The sequence below is a fragment of the Polistes dominula genome, unplaced genomic scaffold, assembly GCF_049000335.1.
Source record: "Polistes dominula isolate Pdom_NZ unplaced genomic scaffold, Pdom_raw_medaka contig_19, whole genome shotgun sequence".
NCBI classification, from domain to species: Eukaryota; Metazoa; Arthropoda; class Insecta; order Hymenoptera; family Vespidae; genus Polistes; species Polistes dominula.
In genome coordinates this window covers 2,342,501-2,363,779 of record NW_028301058.1, presented here as the reverse complement: position 1 = coordinate 2,363,779, position 21,279 = coordinate 2,342,501, and the positions used below count along the sequence as shown (strand labels likewise).

At 32.8% G+C, this 21,279-nt stretch overlaps 7 protein-coding genes and 1 long non-coding RNA gene across 16 annotated transcripts in view; 1 reads left to right on the top strand and 7 right to left on the bottom strand.

The window, feature by feature from the left end:
* Nucleotides 1-427: 427 nt before the first annotated feature.
* LOC107065784 (uncharacterized) lies at nucleotides 428-4,025 on the bottom strand. The gene is given in 8 exon segments (XM_089175745.1): nucleotides 428-1,613; nucleotides 1,615-1,733; nucleotides 1,809-2,087; nucleotides 2,152-2,357; nucleotides 2,401-2,843; nucleotides 3,249-3,409; nucleotides 3,485-3,679; nucleotides 3,828-4,025. Coding segments are annotated over 8 exon segments (1,701 nt in total). The 3' UTR covers nucleotides 428-1,513.
* On the bottom strand, nucleotides 1,671-6,461 carry LOC149031483 (insulin-like growth factor 2 mRNA-binding protein 2). Its single transcript, XM_089175744.1, is given in 7 exon segments — nucleotides 1,671-2,061; nucleotides 2,152-4,842; nucleotides 5,075-5,219; nucleotides 5,221-5,408; nucleotides 5,484-5,767; nucleotides 5,857-6,142; nucleotides 6,210-6,461. Coding segments are annotated over 6 exon segments (1,392 nt in total). The 3' UTR covers nucleotides 1,671-2,061; nucleotides 2,152-4,605.
* A 300-nt stretch (nucleotides 6,462-6,761) lies between these two features.
* On the bottom strand, nucleotides 6,762-7,628 carry LOC149031482 (insulin-like growth factor 2 mRNA-binding protein 1). 2 transcript variants are annotated; one of them, XM_089175748.1, is made up of 2 exons: nucleotides 7,158-7,289; nucleotides 6,762-7,082 (listed from the first exon to the last, which is right to left on the bottom strand). In XM_089175748.1, the coding sequence occupies exons 1-2, from the start codon at nucleotides 7,287-7,289 to the stop codon at nucleotides 6,885-6,887; spliced, it is 330 nt and encodes a 109-aa protein (XP_089031874.1). In that variant the 3' UTR covers nucleotides 6,762-6,884. The 2 variants fall into 2 exon arrangements, with proteins under 2 accessions (XP_089031874.1, XP_089031873.1); XM_089175747.1 differs by lacking the exon at nucleotides 6,762-7,082 and adding an exon at nucleotides 7,501-7,628 and having other exon boundaries at nucleotides 7,137-7,410.
* Nucleotides 7,629-7,639: 11 nt separating this feature from the next.
* Nucleotides 7,640-9,271, bottom strand: LOC149031481 (insulin-like growth factor 2 mRNA-binding protein 1; the record flags this gene model as incomplete). The annotated part of the gene is given in 6 exon segments (XM_089175746.1): nucleotides 7,640-7,876; nucleotides 8,109-8,253; nucleotides 8,255-8,442; nucleotides 8,518-8,770; nucleotides 8,861-8,872; nucleotides 8,874-9,271. Coding segments are annotated over 6 exon segments (1,233 nt in total), but the record flags the coding sequence as incomplete, so codon positions are not given.
* A 333-nt stretch (nucleotides 9,272-9,604) lies between these two features.
* On the bottom strand, nucleotides 9,605-10,009 carry LOC149031480 (insulin-like growth factor 2 mRNA-binding protein 1). The gene is made up of 2 exons (XM_089175749.1): nucleotides 9,878-10,009; nucleotides 9,605-9,802 (listed from the first exon to the last, which is right to left on the bottom strand). The coding sequence occupies exons 1-2, from the start codon at nucleotides 10,007-10,009 to the stop codon at nucleotides 9,605-9,607; spliced, it is 330 nt and encodes a 109-aa protein (XP_089031875.1).
* A 921-nt stretch (nucleotides 10,010-10,930) lies between these two features.
* LOC107065783 (uncharacterized) lies at nucleotides 10,931-12,451 on the bottom strand. The gene is made up of 3 exons (XM_089175750.1): nucleotides 11,868-12,451; nucleotides 11,281-11,524; nucleotides 10,931-11,169 (listed from the first exon to the last, which is right to left on the bottom strand). The coding sequence occupies exons 1-3, from the start codon at nucleotides 12,099-12,101 to the stop codon at nucleotides 10,931-10,933; spliced, it is 717 nt and encodes a 238-aa protein (XP_089031876.1). The 5' UTR covers nucleotides 12,102-12,451.
* A 3,999-nt stretch (nucleotides 12,452-16,450) lies between these two features.
* The window catches only part of LOC149031479 (uncharacterized), a 12,591-nt gene continuing 7,762 nt past the window's right edge, over nucleotides 16,451-21,279 (top strand). Inside the window, exons 1-2 of the long non-coding RNA XR_016177729.1 lie at nucleotides 16,451-17,477; nucleotides 17,540-21,279. The exon at nucleotides 17,540-21,279 is cut by the window's right edge and continues 7,762 nt beyond it. This is a non-coding gene — a long non-coding RNA (uncharacterized LOC149031479). The remainder of the gene's footprint in view (nucleotides 17,478-17,539) is intronic.
* LOC107065834 (Kinesin heavy chain 73) overlaps nucleotides 19,643-21,279 on the bottom strand; it is a 136,767-nt gene continuing 135,130 nt past the window's right edge. For all 8 annotated transcript variants that reach the window (XM_015319870.2, XM_015319876.2, XM_015319873.2 and 5 more), the window contains one exon: nucleotides 19,643-21,279. This exon is cut by the window's right edge and continues 7,768 nt beyond it. The gene's annotated coding sequence lies outside the window, so the exon portion shown is untranslated.

The following is a 21,279-nucleotide window of genomic DNA, read 5'->3' as shown; positions in this document are numbered from 1 at the left end:
AGTAGAATTAAAAAAATATCTTAAAATAAGATATTGTTTTGTGTAAATGTGTAAATTAGAAAATTGGTCAGGTTGGTATTACGGGTTGCATTTGACCCCCACTGAGCTTCTTGCAATTGTGCAAGTGAAAAGCTTTGTTGTTTTGATTAGTAAAAAAACAAAACAAAATCAATTCTATTAATAATTTAAAGTTTATTTTATAGGATGAAATTAATTGTTGTAATAATTGTGAGGGAAAATATTATTATTGATGAATAATATTATTCTTACCTAACCTAAAAATCAATTATTGTCGTTTAGACGTTAATTGTCGTAAAGGGTAGTGTCGATAATTTGATAGATAAATCCATACAAGCCAATGAATTATTTCCATCGATTGAATTTTCGAATGATTTTGATTCATCATTAATTTATTTATTATTCTTTAAAACTACTCTTTTCCATTACACTTTTTCTATAATCAATATTAAAAATCTTTAAATATCTCTGTGCATCGCGCGAGAACTCATGTAGTCTTATATAACCTTAAAATCGTATTATCATCATCATAATCACTATTTTCGCCTAATTAATATTTTCTCTCTTTATATATATATTTGGAGAAGGTGAGGTCTCCAATAGAGCGAAGGTCAGTGTCGATTATCAAGAGTAAGCCGTTAGGTATGCCAGGTCAAATATCAGTCTTTATTGTATCTCTCTACAGTAAGTTAATTTCTTTAGTCTCGTCGCTTTCTCAGTCGGATTCGTACTGAACGTCGTTCGGTTAAATTCGGCCCGGGGGGATCGGGCCCCCGGCGCGGTGCCCGTCTCGGACGACCGCGGCGTTGCTGAGCGCGCACCGCCACATATATATATATATATAAGTAATCATCGTTTGTTAAATCTTAACCTATTCCTGTTGTTTATAATGTATAATTGTAAATTAATATTTAATTGCTCGAAAAGAGGGGATAAGTGCAACCTCTTAGCGAGAGTAAGGTCTTTGTGTTTTTTTGTTCATTTGTAAACAGTTGCATCTCTCAATAAGAGACCCACTCTACCCCTGTCGAGGAAAATTCAATGTTTATTCGTTGGTATCTTTTTTGTTTGTTATATATGTGTTTTACAGCGACTGCTAAAGCCAGCATTCGATTATTGTTTGTTGCAAATTGTTGTTCTTGTTGTCGGTTGCAGTTAATTTTTTATTAATTCTATTTTATTCTTTTTAAATCCTCCATAACATCGAGGTTACTGATTTGGCGATAGTTGTTAAGGTGATGAAGGCTGTTGATGACTTGATGATGGTGCTGACATGTTAGTTTGTACTTGGGAAGGAGTTGATGTTTGATTATTTGTAAAGTTGGTGGCTGTGTTTATGCTGTAGAGGTACATGCATATTCTGCTGTTAGATATTCGGGAGACAAAGCGAATTGTTTGGGGCCCAAGGATGTTTCCAACGGTAGTTGCGTAATCTTGGATAGTTCCACCTTCAATTGCCTCAATTATGATGTCCTGGTCTTGTCCTGGGAACATGTTAATTGCTGCTGCGTTGGCGTTTGTCTTGTTCCAGTGAAGCAATTTTAACGCTTGCTCCGGAAAACCTGAAGGTATTCCTAATATGTGATCCCTTAGTGTCTATTAGGTATGTAAAGGAACGTTGTCTCCTGGGAATCCCCAGAAGGTACGGCTGAGGACAGTAGGTTGCTTGTATATGTGTATAGTGTTGGTCCATCCGGAAACATCATCGTTTGAGGCTGCAGACACCATAATTTATTATTGATATATTTTCTTGATGTTTTCAATGATTATCAATAAGTAAAATAACTTACCGCCATAGCTTCTAAATCATTTTCGTAACTTTGGCGCAATTTGCTAGAGATCATTGACTCTGCTTTGCTCATATTATTAATTGTTCCCTTTACTGTGATTATCCATTTTAAATTGAAGCTATTAATATCCTTGATATTGCTAACAGTGATCTTAGATTTAGTATCTTGCAGAATTCTTTTAATCGTATTACCACCCTTGCCAATAATACGTCCGATTAAATTATTGTGTGCTAGAAATTTTAACGTAATATCTCTGTGGATATAATAAATAAAATCAAATGTTTATCCCTCATTTATAGGAATACAATGAAAATTTATCAAATATCATATCAATCAAGTTTACCCTTTGTTTGCTAGTTTCTTGTTTCATTACTTCCAGAATTTTCTTGCACGCGTTTTTGCAGTTTACTGGGTTGCCATAAATAGTGGCTTTTTCAACATATCCGACATTATCTTTTCGATATACATCGACCCTTGCTCTAGACGATTGCGTGATGTGACGAATCGTGGTGCGCTGTTGTCCGATTGATCCGACCATATCGGACTGCACTAATATCCGTAGTAGCGGGAAATCTGTTTGTCTTCCAGATACCGGCGCTCCAGAAAACGCTGCTCCGATGCGCGTACTTCTTGCTCTTCGTCGGGTTTCCGCCCGACAACCCTTTGTTTGTGTTAGCCTCTTCTTTCATTACTTCCAATATTTTCTTGCACGCGTTTTTGCAGTTTACTGGGTTGCCATAAATAGTGGCTTTTTCAACACATCCGACATTATCTTTTCGATATACATCGACCCTTGCTCTAGATGATTGCCTGATGTAACGAATCGTGAACCCCTGTCGTCCGATTGCTCCGACCATATCGGACTGCACTAATATCCGTAGTAGCGGGAAATCTGTTTGTCTTCCAGATACCGGCGCTCCAGAAAACGCTGCTCCGATGCGCGTACTTCTTGCTCTTCTTCGGGTCTCTGCCGAAGCCATTTCTATTTTTAAAGAGTTTCCGTCGTATTCGTACCCATTTAACTGAGTCACAGCCCTATTTAAATTAAAAAAATAAATAAGTGATACGTTTTAAACCTGATATTTTTTATATTAGAACATTAACAGTTCGTTTCAACATTGAAGTAAATTTAACCCTTTGTGGACGATAACGACGTGGACGAATGTTAATCAGTACGGGGCCCAGACCAACATTAGTTACGCGAAGCTAACCAATGCTACGGATGATAAGTGAAAGTATGTTGAAGAGGATTAACATGATTACTTATTTTCCATTGAAATTTGGGTGATCTAACAATGGTTAATTTTTTGTTTGTTTGTTGATCAGAAAGTTTGTCTTGTTCCAGTGAAGCAATTTTAACGCTTGCTCCGGAAAACCTGAAGGTATTCCTAATATGTGATCCTTTAGTGTCTATTAGGTATGTAAAGGAACGTTGTCTACTGGGAATCCCCAGAAGGTACGGCTGAGGACAGTAGGTTGCTTGTATATGTGTATGGTGTTGGTCCAGAACCATATAGGGCTGTTCCGCGGAAACTATACCCCATCCCAGCCGTGGACATCAACGCCATTGGATGTAACCCGGGTAACATCATCGTTTGAGGCTGCAACAACCATAATTTATTACTGATATATTTTCTTAATGTTTTCAATGATTACCAATAAGTAAAATAACTTACCGCCATAGCTTCTAAATCATTTTCGTAACTTTCGCGCAATTTGCTTGAAATCATTGCCTCTGCTTTGCTCATATTATTAATTGTTCCCTTTACTGTGATTATCCGTTTTAAATTGAAGCTATTAATATCCTTGATATTGCTAACAGTGATCTTAGATTTAGTATCTTGCAGAATTCTTTTAATCGTATTACCACCCTTGCCAATAATACGTCCGATTAAATTATTGTGTGCTAGAAATTTTAACGTAATATCTCTGTGTATATAATGAATAAAATCAAATGTTTATCCCTCATTTATAGGAATACAATGAAAATTTATCAAATATCATATCAATCAAGTTTACCCTTTGTTTGCTTGTTTCTTGTTGTCTGACCTCAAGAATCTTTTTGCATGCGTTTGGGCAATTCTCTGGTTTAGCATAAATTGTAATGGCTTTTTCAACGCATCCAACGTTATCTTTCCGGTGAACATCGACGCTTGCTCTAGACGATTGCGTGATGTGACGAATCGTGGACCCCTGTCGTCCGATTGCTCCGACCATATCGGACTGCACTAATATCCGTAGTAGCGGGAAATCTGTTTGTCTTCCAGATACCGGCGCTCCAGAAAACGCTGCTCCGATGCGCGTACTTCTTGCTCTTCGTCGGGTTTCCGCCCGACAACCCTTTGTTTGTGTTAGCCTCTTCTTTCATTACTTCCAATATTTTCTTGCACGCGTTTTTGCAGTTTACTGGGTTGCCATAAATAGTGGCTTTTTCAACACATCCGACATTATCTTTTCGATATACATCGACCCTTGCTTTAGACGATTGCCTGATGTAACGAATCGTGGACCCCTGTCGTCCGATTGCTCCGACCATATCGGACTGCACTAATATCCGTAGTAGCGGGAAATCTGTTTGTCTTCCAGATACCGGCGCTCCAGAAAACGCTGCTCCGATGCGCGTACTTCTTGCTCTTCGTCGGGTTTCCGCCCGACAACCCTTTGTTTGTGTTAGCCTCTTCTTTCATTACTTCCAATATTTTCTTGCACGCGTTTTTGCAGTTTTACTGGGTTGCCATAAATAGTGGCTTTTTCAACACATCCGACATTATCTTTTCGATATACATCGACCCTTGCTCTAGACGATTGCCTGATGTAACGAATCGTGGACCCCTGTCGTCCGATTGCTCCGACCATATCGGACTGCACTAATATCCGTAGTAGCGGGAAATCTGTTTGTCTTCCAGATACCGGCGCTCCAGAAAACGGTGCTTCGGTGCGCGTACTTCTTGCTCTTCTTCGGGCCTCTGCCGAAGCCATTTCTATTTTTAAAGTGTTTCCTTCGTATTCGTACCCATTTAACTGAGTCACAGCCCTATTTAAATTAAAAAAATAAATAAGTGATACGTTTTAAACCTGATATTTTTTATATTAGAACATTAACAGTTCGTTTCAACATTGAAGTAAATTTAACCCTTTGTGGACGATAACGACGTGGACGAATGTTAATCAGTACGGGGCCCAGACCAACACTAGTTACGCGAAGCTAACCAATGCTACGGATGATAAGTGAAAGTATGTTGAAGAGGATTAACATGATTACTTACTTTCCATTGAAATTTGGGTGATCTAACAATGGTTAATTTTTTGTTCGTTTGTTGATCAGAAAGTTTGTCTTGTTCCAATGAAGCAATTTTAACGCTTGCTCCGGAAAACCTGAAGGTATTCCTAATATGTGATCCTTTAGTGTCTATTAGGTATGTAAAGGAACGTTGTCTCCTGGGAATCCCCACAAGGTACGGCTGAGGACAGTAGGTTGCTTGTATATGTGTATGGTGTTGGTCCAGAACCATATAGGGCTGTTCCGCGGGAACTATACCCCATCCCAGCCGTGGACATCATCGCCATCGGTTGAAGTCCCGGAAACATCATTGTTTGAGGCTGCAGACACCATAATTTATTATTAATATATTTTCTTGATGTTTTCAATGATTATCAATAAGTAAAATAACTTACCGCCATAGCTTCTAAATCATTTTCGTAACTTTGGCGCAATTTGCTAGAGATCATTGCCTCTGCTTTGCTCATATTATTAATTGTTCCCTTTACTGTGATTATTCGTTCTAAATTGAAGCTATTAATATCCTTGATATTGCAAACAGTGATCTTAGATTTAGTATCTTGAAGAATTTTTTTAATCGTATTACCACCCTTGCCAATAATACGTCCGATTAAATTATTGTGTGCTAGAAATTTTAACGTAATATCTCTGTAGATATAATGAATAAAATCAAATGTTTATCTCTCATTTATAGCAATACAATGAAAATTTATCAAATATCATATCAATCAAGTTTACCCTTTGTTTGCTAGTTTCTTGTTTCATTACTTCCAGAATTTTCTTGCACGCGTTTTTGCAGTTTTACTGGGTTGCCATAAATAGTGGCTTTTTCAACACATCCGACATTATCTTTTCGATATACATCGACCCTTGCTCTAGACGATTGCGTGATGTGACGAATCGTGGTGCGCTGTTGTCCGATTGATCCGACCATGTCTGATTGTACTAATATCCTTAGCGGGAAATCCGTTTGTCTTCCAGTTACCAGCGCTCCAGAGAACGCTGCTCCGGTGCGCGTATTTCGTGCCCTTCGTCGGGTTTCCGCCCGACAACCCTTTGTTTGTGTTAGCCTCTTCTTTCATTACTTCCAATATTTTCTTGCACGCGTTTTTGCAGTTTACTGGGTTGCCATAAATAGTGGCTTTTTCAACACATCCGACATTATCATTTCGATATACATCGACCCTTGCTCTAGACGATTGCCTGATGTAACGAATCGTGGACCCCTGTCGTCCGATTGCTCCGACCATATCGGACTGCACTAATATCCGTAGTAGCGGGAAATCTGTTTGTCTTCCAGATACCGGCGCTCCAGAAAACGGTGCTCCGGTGCGCGTACTTCTTGCTCTTCTTCGGGTCTCTGCCGAAGCCATTTCTATTTTTAAAGAGTTTCCGTCGTATTCGTACCCATTTAACTGAGTCACAGCCCTATTTAAATTAAAAAAATAAATAAGTGATACGTTTTAAACCTGATATTTTTTATATTAGAACATTAACAGTTCGTTTCAACATTGAAGTAAATTTAACCCTTTGTGGACGATAACGACGTGGACGAATGTTAATCAGTACGGGGCCCAGACCAACACTAGTTACGCGAAGCTAACCAATGCTACGGATGATAAGTGAAAGTATGTTGAAGAGGATTAACATGATTACTTACTTTCCATTGAAATTTGGGTGATCTAACAATGGTTAATTTTTTGTTCGTTTGTTGATCAGAAAGTTTGTCTTGTTCCAATGAAGCAATTTTAACGCTTGCTCCGGAAAACCTGAAGGTATTCCTAATATGTAATCCCTTAGTGTCTATTAGGTATGTAAAGAAACGTTGTCTCCTGGGAATCCCCAGAAGGTACGGCTGAGGACAGTAGGTTGCTTGTATATGTGTATGGTGTTGGTCCAGAACCATATAGGGCTGTTCCGTGGGAACTATACCCCATCCCAGCCGTGGACATCATCGCCATCGGTTGAAGTCCCGGAAACATCATTGTTTGAGGCTGCAGACACCATAATTTATTATTAATATATTTTCTTGATGTTTTCAATGATTATCAATAAGTAAAATAACTTACCGCCATAGCTTGTAAATCATTTTCGTAACTTTCGCGCAATTTGCTTGATATCATTGCCTCTGCTTTGCTCATATTATTAATTGTTCCCTTTACTATAATTATCCGTTCTAAATTGAAGATATTAATATCCATGATATTGCTAACAGTGATCTTAGATTTAGTATCTTGCAGAATTCCTTTAATCGTATTACCACCCTTGCCAATAATACGTCCGATTAAATTATTGTGTGCTAGAAATTTTAACGTAATATCTCTGTGGATATAATGAATAAAATCAAATGTTTATCCCTCATTTATAGGAATACAATGAAAATTTATCAAATATCATATCAATCAAGTTTACCCTTTGTTTGCTTGTTTCTTGTTGCCTGACCTCAAGAATCTTTTTGCACGCGTTTGTGCAATTCTCTGGTTTAGCATAAATTGTAATCGCTTTTTCAACGCATCCAACGTTATCTTTCCGGTGAACATCGACGCTTGCTCTAGCCGATTGCGTGATGTGACGAATCGTGGTGCGCTGTCGTCCGATTGCTCCGACCATATCGGACTGCACTAATATCCGTAGTAGCGGGAAATCTGTTTGTCTTCCAGATACCGGCGCTCCAGAAAACGCTGCTCCGATGCGCGTACTTCTTGCTCTTCTTCGGGTCTCTGCCGAAGCCATTTCTATTTTTAAAGAGTTTCCGTCGTATTCGTACCCATTTAACTGAGTCACAGCCCTATTTAAATTAAAAAAATAAATAAGTGATACGTTTTAAACCTGATATTTTTTATATTAGAACATTAACAGTTCGTTTCAACATTGAAGTAAATTTAACCCTTTGTGGACGATAACGACGTGGACGAATGTTAATCAGTACGGGGCCCAGACCAACACTAGTTACGCGAAGCTAACCAATGCTACGGATGATAAGTGAAAGTATGTTGAAGAGGATTAACATGATTACTTACTTTCCATTGAAATTTGGGTGATCTAACAATGGTTAATTTTTTGTTCGTTTGTTGATCAGAAAGTTTGTCTTGTTCCAATGAAGCAATTTTAACGCTTGCTCCGGAAAACCTGAAGGTATTCCTAATATGTAATCCCTTAGTGTCTATTAGGTATGTAAAGAAACGTTGTCTCCTGGGAATCCCCAGAAGGTACGGCTGAGGACAGTAGGTTGCTTGTATATGTGTATGGTGTTGGTCCAGAACCATATAGGGCTGTTCCGTGGGAACTATACCCCATCCCAGCCGTGGACATCATCGCCATCGGTTGAAGTCCCGGAAACATCATTGTTTGAGGCTGCAGACACCATAATTTATTATTAATATATTTTCTTGATGTTTTCAATGATTATCAATAAGTAAAATAACTTACCGCCATAGCTTGTAAATCATTTTCGTAACTTTCGCGCAATTTGCTTGATATCATTGCCTCTGCTTTGCTCATATTATTAATTGTTCCCTTTACTATAATTATCCGTTCTAAATTGAAGATATTAATATCCATGATATTGCTAACAGTGATCTTAGATTTAGTATCTTGCAGAATTCCTTTAATCGTATTACCACCCTTGCCAATAATACGTCCGATTAAATTATTGTGTGCTAGAAATTTTAACGTAATATCTCTGTGGATATAATGAATAAAATCAAATGTTTATCCCTCATTTATAGGAATACAATGAAAATTTATCAAATATCATATCAATCAAGTTTACCCTTTGTTTGCTTGTTTCTTGTTGCCTGACCTCAAGAATCTTTTTGCACGCGTTTGTGCAATTCTCTGGTTTAGCATAAATTGTAATCGCTTTTTCAACGCATCCAACGTTATCTTTCCGGTGAACATCGACGCTTGCTCTAGCCGATTGCGTGATGTGACGAATCGTGGTGCGCTGTCGTCCGATTGCTCCGACCATATCGGACTGCACTAATATCCGTAGTAGCGGGAAATCTGTTTGTCTTCCAGATACCGGCGCTCCAGAAAACGGTGCTCCGGTGCGCGTACTTCTTGCTCTTCTTCGGGTCTCTGCCGAAGCCATTTCTATTTTTAAAGAGTTTCCGTCGTATTCGTACCCATTTAACTGAGTCACAGCCCTATTTAAATTAAAAAAATAAATAAGTGATACGTTTTAAACCTGATATTTTTTATATTAGAACATTAACAGTTCGTTTCAACATTGAAGTAAATTTAACCCTTTGTGGACGATAACGACGTGGACGAATGTTAATCAGTACGGGGCCCAGACCAACACTAGTTACGCGAAGCTAACCAATGCTACGGATGATAAGTGAAAGTATGTTGAAGAGGATTAACATGATTACTTACTTTCCATTGAAATTTGGGTGATCTAACAATGGTTAATTTTTTGTTCGTTTGTTGATCAGAAAGTTTGTCTTGTTCCAATGAAGCAATTTTAACGCTTGCTCCGGAAAACCTGAAGGTATTCCTAATATGTAATCCCTTAGTGTCTATTAGGTATGTAAAGAAACGTTGTCTCCTGGGAATCCCCAGAAGGTACGGCTGAGGACAGTAGGTTGCTTGTATATGTGTATGGTGTTGGTCCAGAACCATATAGGGCTGTTCCGTGGGAACTATACCCCATCCCAGCCGTGGACATCATCGCCATCGGTTGAAGTCCCGGAAACATCATTGTTTGAGGCTGCAGACACCATAATTTATTATTAATATATTTTCTTGATGTTTTCAATGATTATCAATAAGTAAAATAACTTACCGCCATAGCTTGTAAATCATTTTCGTAACTTTCGCGCAATTTGCTTGATATCATTGCCTCTGCTTTGCTCATATTATTAATTGTTCCCTTTACTATAATTATCCGTTCTAAATTGAAGATATTAATATCCATGATATTGCTAACAGTGATCTTAGATTTAGTATCTTGCAGAATTCCTTTAATCGTATTACCACCCTTGCCAATAATACGTCCGATTAAATTATTGTGTGCTAGAAATTTTAACGTAATATCTCTGTGGATATAATGAATAAAATCAAATGTTTATCCCTCATTTATAGGAATACAATGAAAATTTATCAAATATCATATCAATCAAGTTTACCCTTTGTTTGCTAGTTTCTTGTTTCATTACTTTCAGAATTTTCTTGCACGCGTTTTTGCAGTTTACTGGGTTGCCATAAATAGTTGCTTTTTCAACTCATCCGACATTATCTTTTCGATATACATCGACCCTTGCCCTAGAAGATTGTGTCATATGACGAATCTTAATGGCATAAAGAAAAAAATTATAAAAAATAATTCGCATTGTATTAACTATTATTCATTGTATTAGTATAATTATATATTTATTTATTTCATATTAATATTTAAACTCCCTCCCCCCTTAAAGTATGCAACCCGTAATACAGCCGTGAACTTATTGCAAAATTAAATATGCAAGTTTCAAATAGTATGCAAATAGTCTGAAACAGCTATGCATTTATTATAAGTACCGACTATTAATTATTTAACAAACTATTATTTATCAAATAAAAAAAAATATAAATTTATATAAATAAAAGTAATAATAATTTTGAAATTAAAATGCACGTAACGCCATTTGTGATTATTTCGAAATCCAATGTCATTTCCTATTTAATTTTATTAACATACTTTGCATACAAAGGTAGTGTCTCGTTTAGTAGCTTGACCCACATTGAGCTTCTTGCAATTCTGAAAATTAAAAGCCTTAGGATGAAATTAATTGTTGTAATAATTGCGAGGAAAATATTATGATTGATGAATAATATTATTCTTACCATATAGACTCAATCATTTTCGTTTATATTTGGTGCGAGAAGAAGTTTGTTTTTTATTATTAAAAATTTGTTTAGGCGTTAATTGTCGTAAAGGTAGTGTCGATAATTTAATAAATAAAGCCATACAAGCCAATGAATTATTTCCATCGGTAGAACTTTCAAATGGAATTTCGAATGATTTCGATTCGTCGTTGTACATTTGAAAATCTTTATATTTTACTTCGGCTAATAATGTAAATCCTAATTTACGTGCTTTATTTGTAATAAATTAAAAATGAAACAAATTATAATTAATATAAAAATATATATATATATTATATTGATTGACATTTATTGACAAATGAATCCATTAATAATTATTACCAATAATTTGTGTTATCGTTGAACTAAATCCTCCTATACAAGCTGGTGCTAAAAGATTTCTTGCTAGATCGATGCAACAACTTATTAATGCAGTTCCAATACCTTTATTTCGATTATCCTTGTTTACGTATAACAAATGTATGCGAAAAAATTGTTCAATTTGTAATCGATCATAAGGACGTGCTTTTGAAAAAACACAACTTTTCATGCTCATAATATTAAAAATCGCATCACCTTGATGTAACTGCAAAGAACAAAATAAAAGAAAGATTAAAATTGTAATAGGATAGAAATTTAATCAAAATCTTCTGATAAAAATAAATTGTTAAAATTAACGCAAAATAGAAATAATTTTGTAACGTATATTTTGATGATTATAAAAAAAAAAAAATATAACTATATATAATATATTTGGTATTGCGTTTATTATAAAAATGAAAACAATTTTAATGCAGCAATTTTATTATGCTCATTTAATAAATTATATTCTATTTTTTTTTTATATAACAACATAAATAAAATAATATTATAACAAAAATTATTATAAACAAAAGAAAAAATATAACCCAGACAAATATATGATCTACTTTTACTCGTGTTTCCGATCGTACGTGATCTCCCATGAAATTTATCGAAGCAATTGCAACACCTACGATCTTATTGTCACCTTCTTTAATTGCACAACAACTTTGCATGTCCAATAATTTTTTATATATTATTTTCATCGAAGTTTTTAACGATCTCGTATCATTCGACAAATCTATAGCTTTGCACATTGGTTCCTCTTCGAAAAAACCGTCATCCTTTATATCGTTAAACATTATTTAAATAAATGTTGAAGAAAAAAAAAAAAAGAGAGAAAACAGATCAATTTCAATAAATTATAAATGTATAAATAATTTGTTCTCTTTCTAAATAAATGAGCCGTTTATTTTGAAAGTGGCCTAACTCAATTGTCAATTATTATTTTCCGATTGCACCTGGTTATTGTACAACTTCATGTTATGTATTAGTAAAGCATTTGAGATTACTTATATTGTTATGACCAAAGGACTCTTCAATGAAAATTCCTCTGATCATTGATTGTATGCTATGAAGTGGAGAATAAGGGATTAGGTTAAAGTGTAAAATAAAACACGTGATTGAGCCAAACAAAGAAACAATGCCTTTTTTTATTGGCTCGTCAGGGAAAAGCCTTGCGGCATAAAAACCCTGGATGTGGTTTAATTATAAAAATGAGAGTCCACCACGTGGTATTACCACGCGGGAAAATACCGTCAATATAAAATGTATATAATGGAAAGATCTCACCTCTCGCTCACTTACGTTCCTTAACTAACTTTACTTAATTCCTTTGATTTCGATGTATATTCACAGGCTTCCGATAATGGACTGCAGTGATCCCAGAAACTTTAGCTTGTCTGATCGACACAGTACCGTAAAATTATCGGGTTTTCAGTAAAATTATCGTACTGTTACGCGGAAATGTTCGCGTGAGGTTAAATTCGCGTTGATTACCGCATAACGTAAAAATTCGGCCTATTGAATTCTTGTAATTGTATTAACAACAAGGATTTCCAAGTTTTGGAAAGAATAACTTTTATTTAAGACAGATTTTACGTTCGGATACATACCACTTACAATCGTAACGGTCAGGATAGAAGAGAGTTTCGGATGTCGAGGGAGCCTCTTTTAAGGGAAATCTGAACAAGAAATGTTCTAGAAGAAGGGTGTTCTTTCATGGGTTAAGGGTTTCTTATTGGTGTTCCAACGGAGCAGTGGGAGAATTGCCTAAAATTCCACATTTTATGTTCGGAGTGAAAAATATAAATGGAAATTCCTTAGATCGGTATGCAGCGCAGGTATAGATTTTATCTATTAGGCCTGGCAGGTTTAAACAGGTTTTCCAGGAGATTAAAAGAATACTCCTAAGCAGGTATTTACAGCATAGTTCACGTTGGGCCTAACAGTACGCACAAAAAAATCAGATCCGATTTTCTGAAATTTCAGATTTCTTTGGATTCTAATATTGCAAAAAAAAAAGTAAAAATGTATATCTTAGCAAACTTGATACCCTTTTTTTTTCTTTATTTTTTAGTCTTTGGTTCGTTGTATTCGTCCTTTTTTCGCTTTTTTCTCCTTTTTATCGTCTTTTTTCCTAGCTATCTGACTATATCTGACTATTGTATGACTATGTGGCTAAGAAACATGACTGTAGCCAATCAAAAAATTGTTTTTTCGAAATTTTCGATATATAAATAACTGAGAGCACTAGAGTGCACTGCAACCGAATCGCGTAACAAAAATAAAATCAAGTCATATCGAAAATTATATTTACATATTGAATTAACATAAATAATCGTACAAGTTGAATTTTGGATCGTACAATGCTTCAAATTGTGTGACGTATACGATAATTATCGTACGAATGGGATCACTGATGGACTGAAAGAATGTCCCTTTGTACTGGCCCAGCAGGGCGTAGGCAGTGCTGTCAGATCGTGGGTAAATCTTACCCTCTCCCTGTGCCACTGGGATTGCACACAATGAAAGTTTTCCATGTCCGTGTGTTTGGGATTTCGAGGAAAGCCGAGTGTAACCGAAGTTTGCGGTTGGCCACGAAGTGGCACATTATGAAAGCGACTCGTGTCCATGTGTTCGGACGACACGAGTCGCTTTCATAGTGTGCCACTCCGGCGTGCCCGCCAACTTCGGTTACACTCGACTTCTTTCGACATCCCAAACACACGGACATGGAAAACTTTCATTGTGTGCAATCCCAGTGGCACAGGGAGAGGATAAGATTTACCCACGATCTGACAGCACTGGGCGTAGGCACTAGGGGATGGAGAAGTGGGGAGGCGAGAGGTGGGGGTAGCTAGAGGGGCGCTTCGGTAGTTACTGGTGGTTGATCGATGCTCAAGATGAGTATCGATCTAGAATCTTGATGGAGGTGGACGCGCGCGAATTTTGAATACTGCTAATTACCGTATGATCCTTTCGGATCGTACATATATTCCGAGTAAATATGTTAATACTTTATTGTAAATACGTAGATTGAAACTTATATAGTGGCAACTATTTATTCACAACCGAGACAAAAGAAGAGTTACATGTTTGCACATGTAGCTGTCCTTCAAAGTAGTCACAACCAGCGTTGTGTAGAAACCGTATTTTTTTTTATTTTCAATTTGAATTATCTTAAATTATGTTGAATGGAGTTGGGTCCCTTCGAAATTTGATAACAAATCAGATTGTTCATTTTGAAAGTGGCCTTATTCCATTCGTGGTTAGAAAACGCATATAATTGCCACTATTTTAATAGGAACTGTTAATTTAAACTCTTACGTATATTTTTAATTGCATTGAAACGCAAACTGTTCAATATGTTCATTCGGACATAAATGTAGTTAGGCCATTTTCTAAATAAACGGCTCAAATAAATAAAAATAAAATTAGATGAATGTCTCTGTTGTTAAAGTAATTTTTGTGTTGGTTAATACGTGATAAAATTTGATTCTTGCGTGTGTGTACTAGAATAAGATTCAATGCTTCCATAAATTGATCTTCTTCGAGGGTAACAATTCGATAACCATTGGACATCCTTTGCAAAACTATCGCAGCATGTACTTTTTCCTTTGATTTTCGAATTTGATTGAAATTATTTATTGAAATAATATCCGATAAATTGAAATAAGTTGTTCTTCTTCGTGAAAATAATTTAAATGCCATCGTATTTTCTATATTTTTTAACATTTTCACAATTTTTTTTTTTATTATTATTATTAATACTTCAATTAATTTAGGTTAATTAAAATTGAAAGATTTAATTGTATTTCGATTAATAAATCGATCTTATTCGATTATGAAATCATTTCATAATAACTTTTAATATAATATTTGATAGGAAAATCCAATAAATTCATAATTGTGTATTTTAAAAATATTTTTTCTTCAATAATGAACAAGAAAGATGACAAATTACTTGAAATGGAAGCAAGAATACATGCACCGTTAGAATGGGATTCCCCAATTTATTGTAAAATACAAGACCTGCATGAGTCGTTGTATGATGAAGCATGTCGTTTGATAAAAGTTTAGTTGATTAACAAAATTGTTAAAAAACGTTCAAATGCAATTAGTTGTTTAATTTTGAATGAAATATTTGCGTATCATTTCAGCATCATTATTTTAGCGATGAACCAATGTGCAAGGCAATATCACTTTTAAAAGATAAATTATCGGTTAATTGTTATTTAAAATTAATAAAAACGTGGATGAAAGATACGACAAGTTTGGTAGCACTGAGTGCAAATTCTGGACGAGTTGTTGGTGTTGCTGTTACAAGAATTAACAGTGATTCGGAAAAGACGAATATTTTTAGTCGTAATCAAGTATTTGTTCAGTACTTACTTTCTTTTCTTCAAAAAGGTTAATTTCATTTAAATTGAATTTGACATTTTGATGTATTTTATTATTATTATTATTATTATAGATAATCGAAGGAAAATCATTGAATCTAATATTGCAATTACTCAACGAAGTTACCGTTCAATCCAATGCTTATGTTCAATTTGGTCATGATACTTATTTTCGTATTTATATTCTTTGCGTTCATCCAACGTATCATAATAAAGGCATCGAATCTGCATTATTACGTGCTTTTATCCAATCAGCAAGAACTATGAAATTACCAGCAGTAGGTGGTGTTTTTACATCCGGTCATAATCAATCTTTTGCTGACAAAATCGGATTTTCTATTTTATCCGAGATACGTTATAGTCGTTGGATCGTTAATGAGATTGTAATCTTTGATGATCCCGGTAAAGGAAATTATTCAGTTGCTTTTATGGGAAAGATACTTGATTATAATGATCCAAGTGAAAGACATAAAGATGATGTTTAGTTCATCTTCATTTGATAATTCAATTAATCAATTAATATTTTAATTTTTAATAATATTATTTCCATTTATATTTTATACCCTTTTTCATGGAAAAATATTAATTAATGTACCTATCAATGCATTTATTATATCTATATATATATATATATATATACATATTAGAGGGGTCAAAAAGTAATGTCGTTACTACGCAAGTCAAATTTTTCTATTAATATTTTAATCAAATAAACGATTGATGATTTTTATCGTTACTGTATTAAACATTTTTTGTATATCAGATAGAAAAAGTGGTTGTTGATAACGTGATTAAATTCATTTAATTATTGTATAATAATAAAAACTTGTTTGACAAATTTATTCGTTTGAATTTTGAGGTTAAAAAGCGACATTACTTTTTTCGGTCCACCTTAATACTATAAAATAAAGCATTAAAGCGCCATCTTTGAATCACAATTTTGACGGTTTTTGTAATTCCCATTAGAAATCGGAATATTTCGGTGTTTAAGATCGTTCTCTCCCGTCACAAAAATTAAAGATTTGTAACCGGAGAACATGATGATACAGGAGGTATCAGAATGTATTCGAGTAAGAGTAAGACGTCCTAGAGGAGAAGCACTCATTGGTTGATTACCAACCAACCAGCTCTTAGTAGACGCCCAGCCTCATAGATATTGGTTGGTTATTAAAAAATTAATTTAAAATACTTCTAGAAATAAATGTTAAACATTTATGCACTCAAAATATTCTGTAAACTTGTAAAAATAATATCAATTCATAAAAGTTTAGAAAAAGTTTTCAAAAAGTACATTTTTATGTAGGATCGTAGTGACGTATAACCTAAGATGTTGGTCACACATTAAAAATTCATTTAAAATACTTTCAAATATAAATAGTAAACATTTGAAAACTTCAAATATTTTACAGATAAAAACTTTGAGATACTATTACACATTATCTGTGATTTGAGTTTTACTAAACTTTTAAGCATAAATTATTCACATTTATAGATTCAACATATTTTTTGAACTCTGAAGAAAATTTCTAACTTCATAAAAATTAAAAAAAAAACTATCTATTTGTTAAAAAATAAATTAATTAAAATAATGAACTTTTAGCTACAATCGAAAAATAAGCGACCAATCAGGTCATAGCGATGGTTACGTAATTCACATTGATTCCGCTAGGATAAAATCAACATGGCTACCTGTCAATGTACTTTGAATACAAATACGGGCTTTATACAGTGCAATATAATATTTAGTATATAAATTTTAAGTGATGCAATAAACAAGTGAGTAATATTTTTTATTAATATTAATTCGTTTCATGTTTTTGAAGTGAAAACTTCTTTAGAATGAGAGTGATCTGAAAAGTAAATAAACGGAAACGGAGCTATGTAACAAAGCTATGAAACGGTTGCCATACTAAATAATGAGAGAAGAGTCTAATTAAACAAACACACCCTACAGACTTATCGGAAAGACCCTACGGACTTATCGGAAAGACCCTACGGACTTATCGGAAAGACCCTACGGAATTATCGGAAAGACCCTACGGACTTTTCGGAAAAAATCTCACTACTTTTCGGAAAAAACCTCACTACTTTTCGGAAAAAACCTCACTACTTTTCGGAAAAAACCTCACTACTTTTTGGAAAAAACCTTACTATAGTGGTGTTTACTAGACTAACAGAATTGTTTTGTTACCATGCATTTTTAAGTTACCAGAAGCAACTTGTCTCATTTGTTTGAATTGAGAACTTGCTTACTGTTTAATATGTTATCTATTTATATATGTTTTCAATAAAACGTATAATAATTTTTGAATGTGATAACAATAATATAATAATAATATTATAACAAATAAACCCAACAATTATCGTACTCCTGATATTTTGTAATTGTCTCTTTCTCTCGAGACTTAGTTTTTCGAAGGTTTCACTTCTAACACGTGTGATCTGCCCACATGATATTTCTTTACTGATCACTAATCATTGTTAGGTTATGTCATAACAGAATCACACAGCAAGCCATCCAATTTAATTATTTTCATCCTGAATTGATGATCATTAAAAAAAGAACATGAAACTAATTAATAATAATAAAAAATATTACCCATTTGTTTATTGAATAACCTAAAATTTATAAATTAAATACATTACACTGCACATAGCCGTATTTGCATTCAACTGACATTGACAGGTAGCCATATTGACTTTGTCCTAGCGTTATTAGGTGGAATTACACAACTGTCATTGATTGGTTGTCGTATGAATACATCAAGCATTGAAATATTTCCAAATTTATTATTAATAACCTAAAGAGGGTATTTTGTATAAATATAATAATAATAAAATGTAATAATATAATAATAATAATTACTATTATCAGTAGTAATAATAGATTTCTGGATAGTAAAAAAAGGGATTCCTTCTTTATCGACTGTTGGTTCTAGTAGAAAAATTCTTTTATTATAAATGACTTTTTTTTTTATTATTTTTTAATTAATCGAGATGCAAGAGAAAACGAAGAACGTTAAATAATAATTTTATTATATTCATAAAAATTAAAATGTACACACCTTACTTAATCTTTGTGTTTATTATTATCATTAATATTAATATTAATATTATTATTATTATTTTAATTTTATACTCGTATAATTAGCCTTCTATTCAAATATCTGGCATTATTATGTATAATATTTAACAATAGTGATGGTAATAGGTGTACCCTCGGACAAGAGACGGGCTTTTTTTTTTACGAAACAAATAAACACGAATTTTTATCCGAATTTTTGTTGGGTTTTTTTTTTCTTTTTTTTTTTTCTTGTTTTCTTTTTTTTCTTTTTCTATTTATTGACAATATTCATGGAATATTCATGGTTGACTACATTGGTTGTTTTTTTTTTTTTTTTACAATCCTCCAGATAAGCACAGAAAATATCATCGTAGGTATCGTTACAAGCAATTTCGAGACAGAATCTTTTTCATCTTCATCTTCATCTTCATCTTCTTCTTTTAATTTTTTAATTCTCTTACTTTTTTTATTTAAACGTTTGTCAATATATATGTATATTCAAAAGATAATTGTTAGACGATCTATTTATTATTAAAAATACTCTATTAATAAATACTCTACAGCTACTACTAAACTACCACTCATTTAGCAAATATTTTATGAAAAAAGAAAAACAAAAATGGAAGAAAAAAACATTGTTTGAAATGATAAACCAAAAATAAAAAAAAAAATAGAACGAAAATATTTCAGGCTTCGTTTTATTTGCCTTACCGTTTTTTTTTTTTTTTTCTTTTTTTTAACTAGAAACACGAATTTCAATGTTTTATTTTTTTTCGTATCAATTTTTTTTATTATTATTATTATTATTATTATTATTATTATTATTATTATTATTATTCGTATTCGTATTATTAATTATTTTTTTTTTATTTCTCTCTCTCTCTCTCTCTCTCTCTCTCTCTACCTTTCTGATTTTTTTTTCTTCTTTAAATTTGAACGTTACATTGAGATGATACATTTATTTCTTCTCATTCGAATCGAGGATTACATTGAAGGTGTAGAAACAACGAAGAGGTTCGACATAAACACCCCTAAAATTGGGTTTCTAAATCATTTTTTTTTTTCTTCTTTTCTTTTCATTTCTTTTCTTTTCTTTTCTTTTCAGATTCGACAGAAACGTTTTTTTTTTTATGTGTGTGTATGTATGCGCGTGTAAAAGTGTAAGTTAATTAATTATTGTTTCATTTATAAGAAATAGAAGTTTAGGTCGGACAGTATTAATTATGTAATTAATGTTTATATGAATCATGTTTTATGTGTGTGTATATATATATATTGTGTGTGTGTGTGTGTGTGGAGAACGAGATGAGGAGGAAATTTGTTGTTTGTTTGTTAAATTTAATTATTTAATTATTATTTTTGTTCATTTTATTTAATATTATTTTGTTTTGTTTTTATTCGTTTCATTTCTTTCTAACTTTCTTTCATTCATTCATTCATTTGAATAATGTAGTATATATGTTAAGTGTAATTTTATGCACTTTGTATACATGTATGTGTTTTTTAAAACGAGCATAATTTAAGTATATATATATATATATATATATACAGTGAGTGTTTCATTTAAAATATTATATCGTTTTGTTTATTAAATTTTTTGTTTGGAATATTTATTAGTACAGTATGTTTAAGATTGAAGAAATTAATTAAGGTTAATTTGAGAGCATTATTGTCTGACATGTAAATGAAACTAACTGTAAATTGTATGTATAACTGAACATACACAAGTAAATGTACTAACTGTTAATAAATAATGTATAAAAAATAATTAATAATTAATAAAAAGTTGTAGTAATATTGATATTACTGTATAACAAAATTATTATCCAATAAAATATCAGAATAAAATTATTGAATGCACATGAAGTGTATATAAGTAGTATAGGTATACAGTAAATATTTAAATAAAATTGAAGAAGAGTTTGAGGTTAATTTGAAGATATTATTGTCTAATAAGTAAATTTAACAAATAATGTATAAAAAATATTCAAAAATTAATAAAAAAAATCATAGTAGTATTGGCATTACTGTAAAAACAAAATATCAGAATAAAATTATTGAATGCACATGAAGTGTATATCAGTAGTATAGGTATACAGTAAATATTTAAATAAAATTGAAGAAGAGATTGAGATTAATTTGAAAAAATTATTGTCTAACAAGTAAATTAAATAAATAATAATGTATAAAAAAGAATCAACAGTTAATAAAAAGTTGTAGCAGTATTGGTGTATTACTGTATAAAAAAATTATCATCTAATAAATTATCATCAGAATAAAATTATTGAATGCACATGAAGTAATACAGTATTGATATTACTGTAAACAAAATTATCAGCTAATAAAACATCAGAATAAAATTATTGATTGAACATGAAGTAATACAGTATTGATATTACTGTAAAAAAAATTATCAACTAATAAAACATCAGAATAAAATTATTGAATGCACATGAAGTAATACAGTATTGATATTACTGTAAATAAAATTATCAGCTAATAAAATATCAGAAT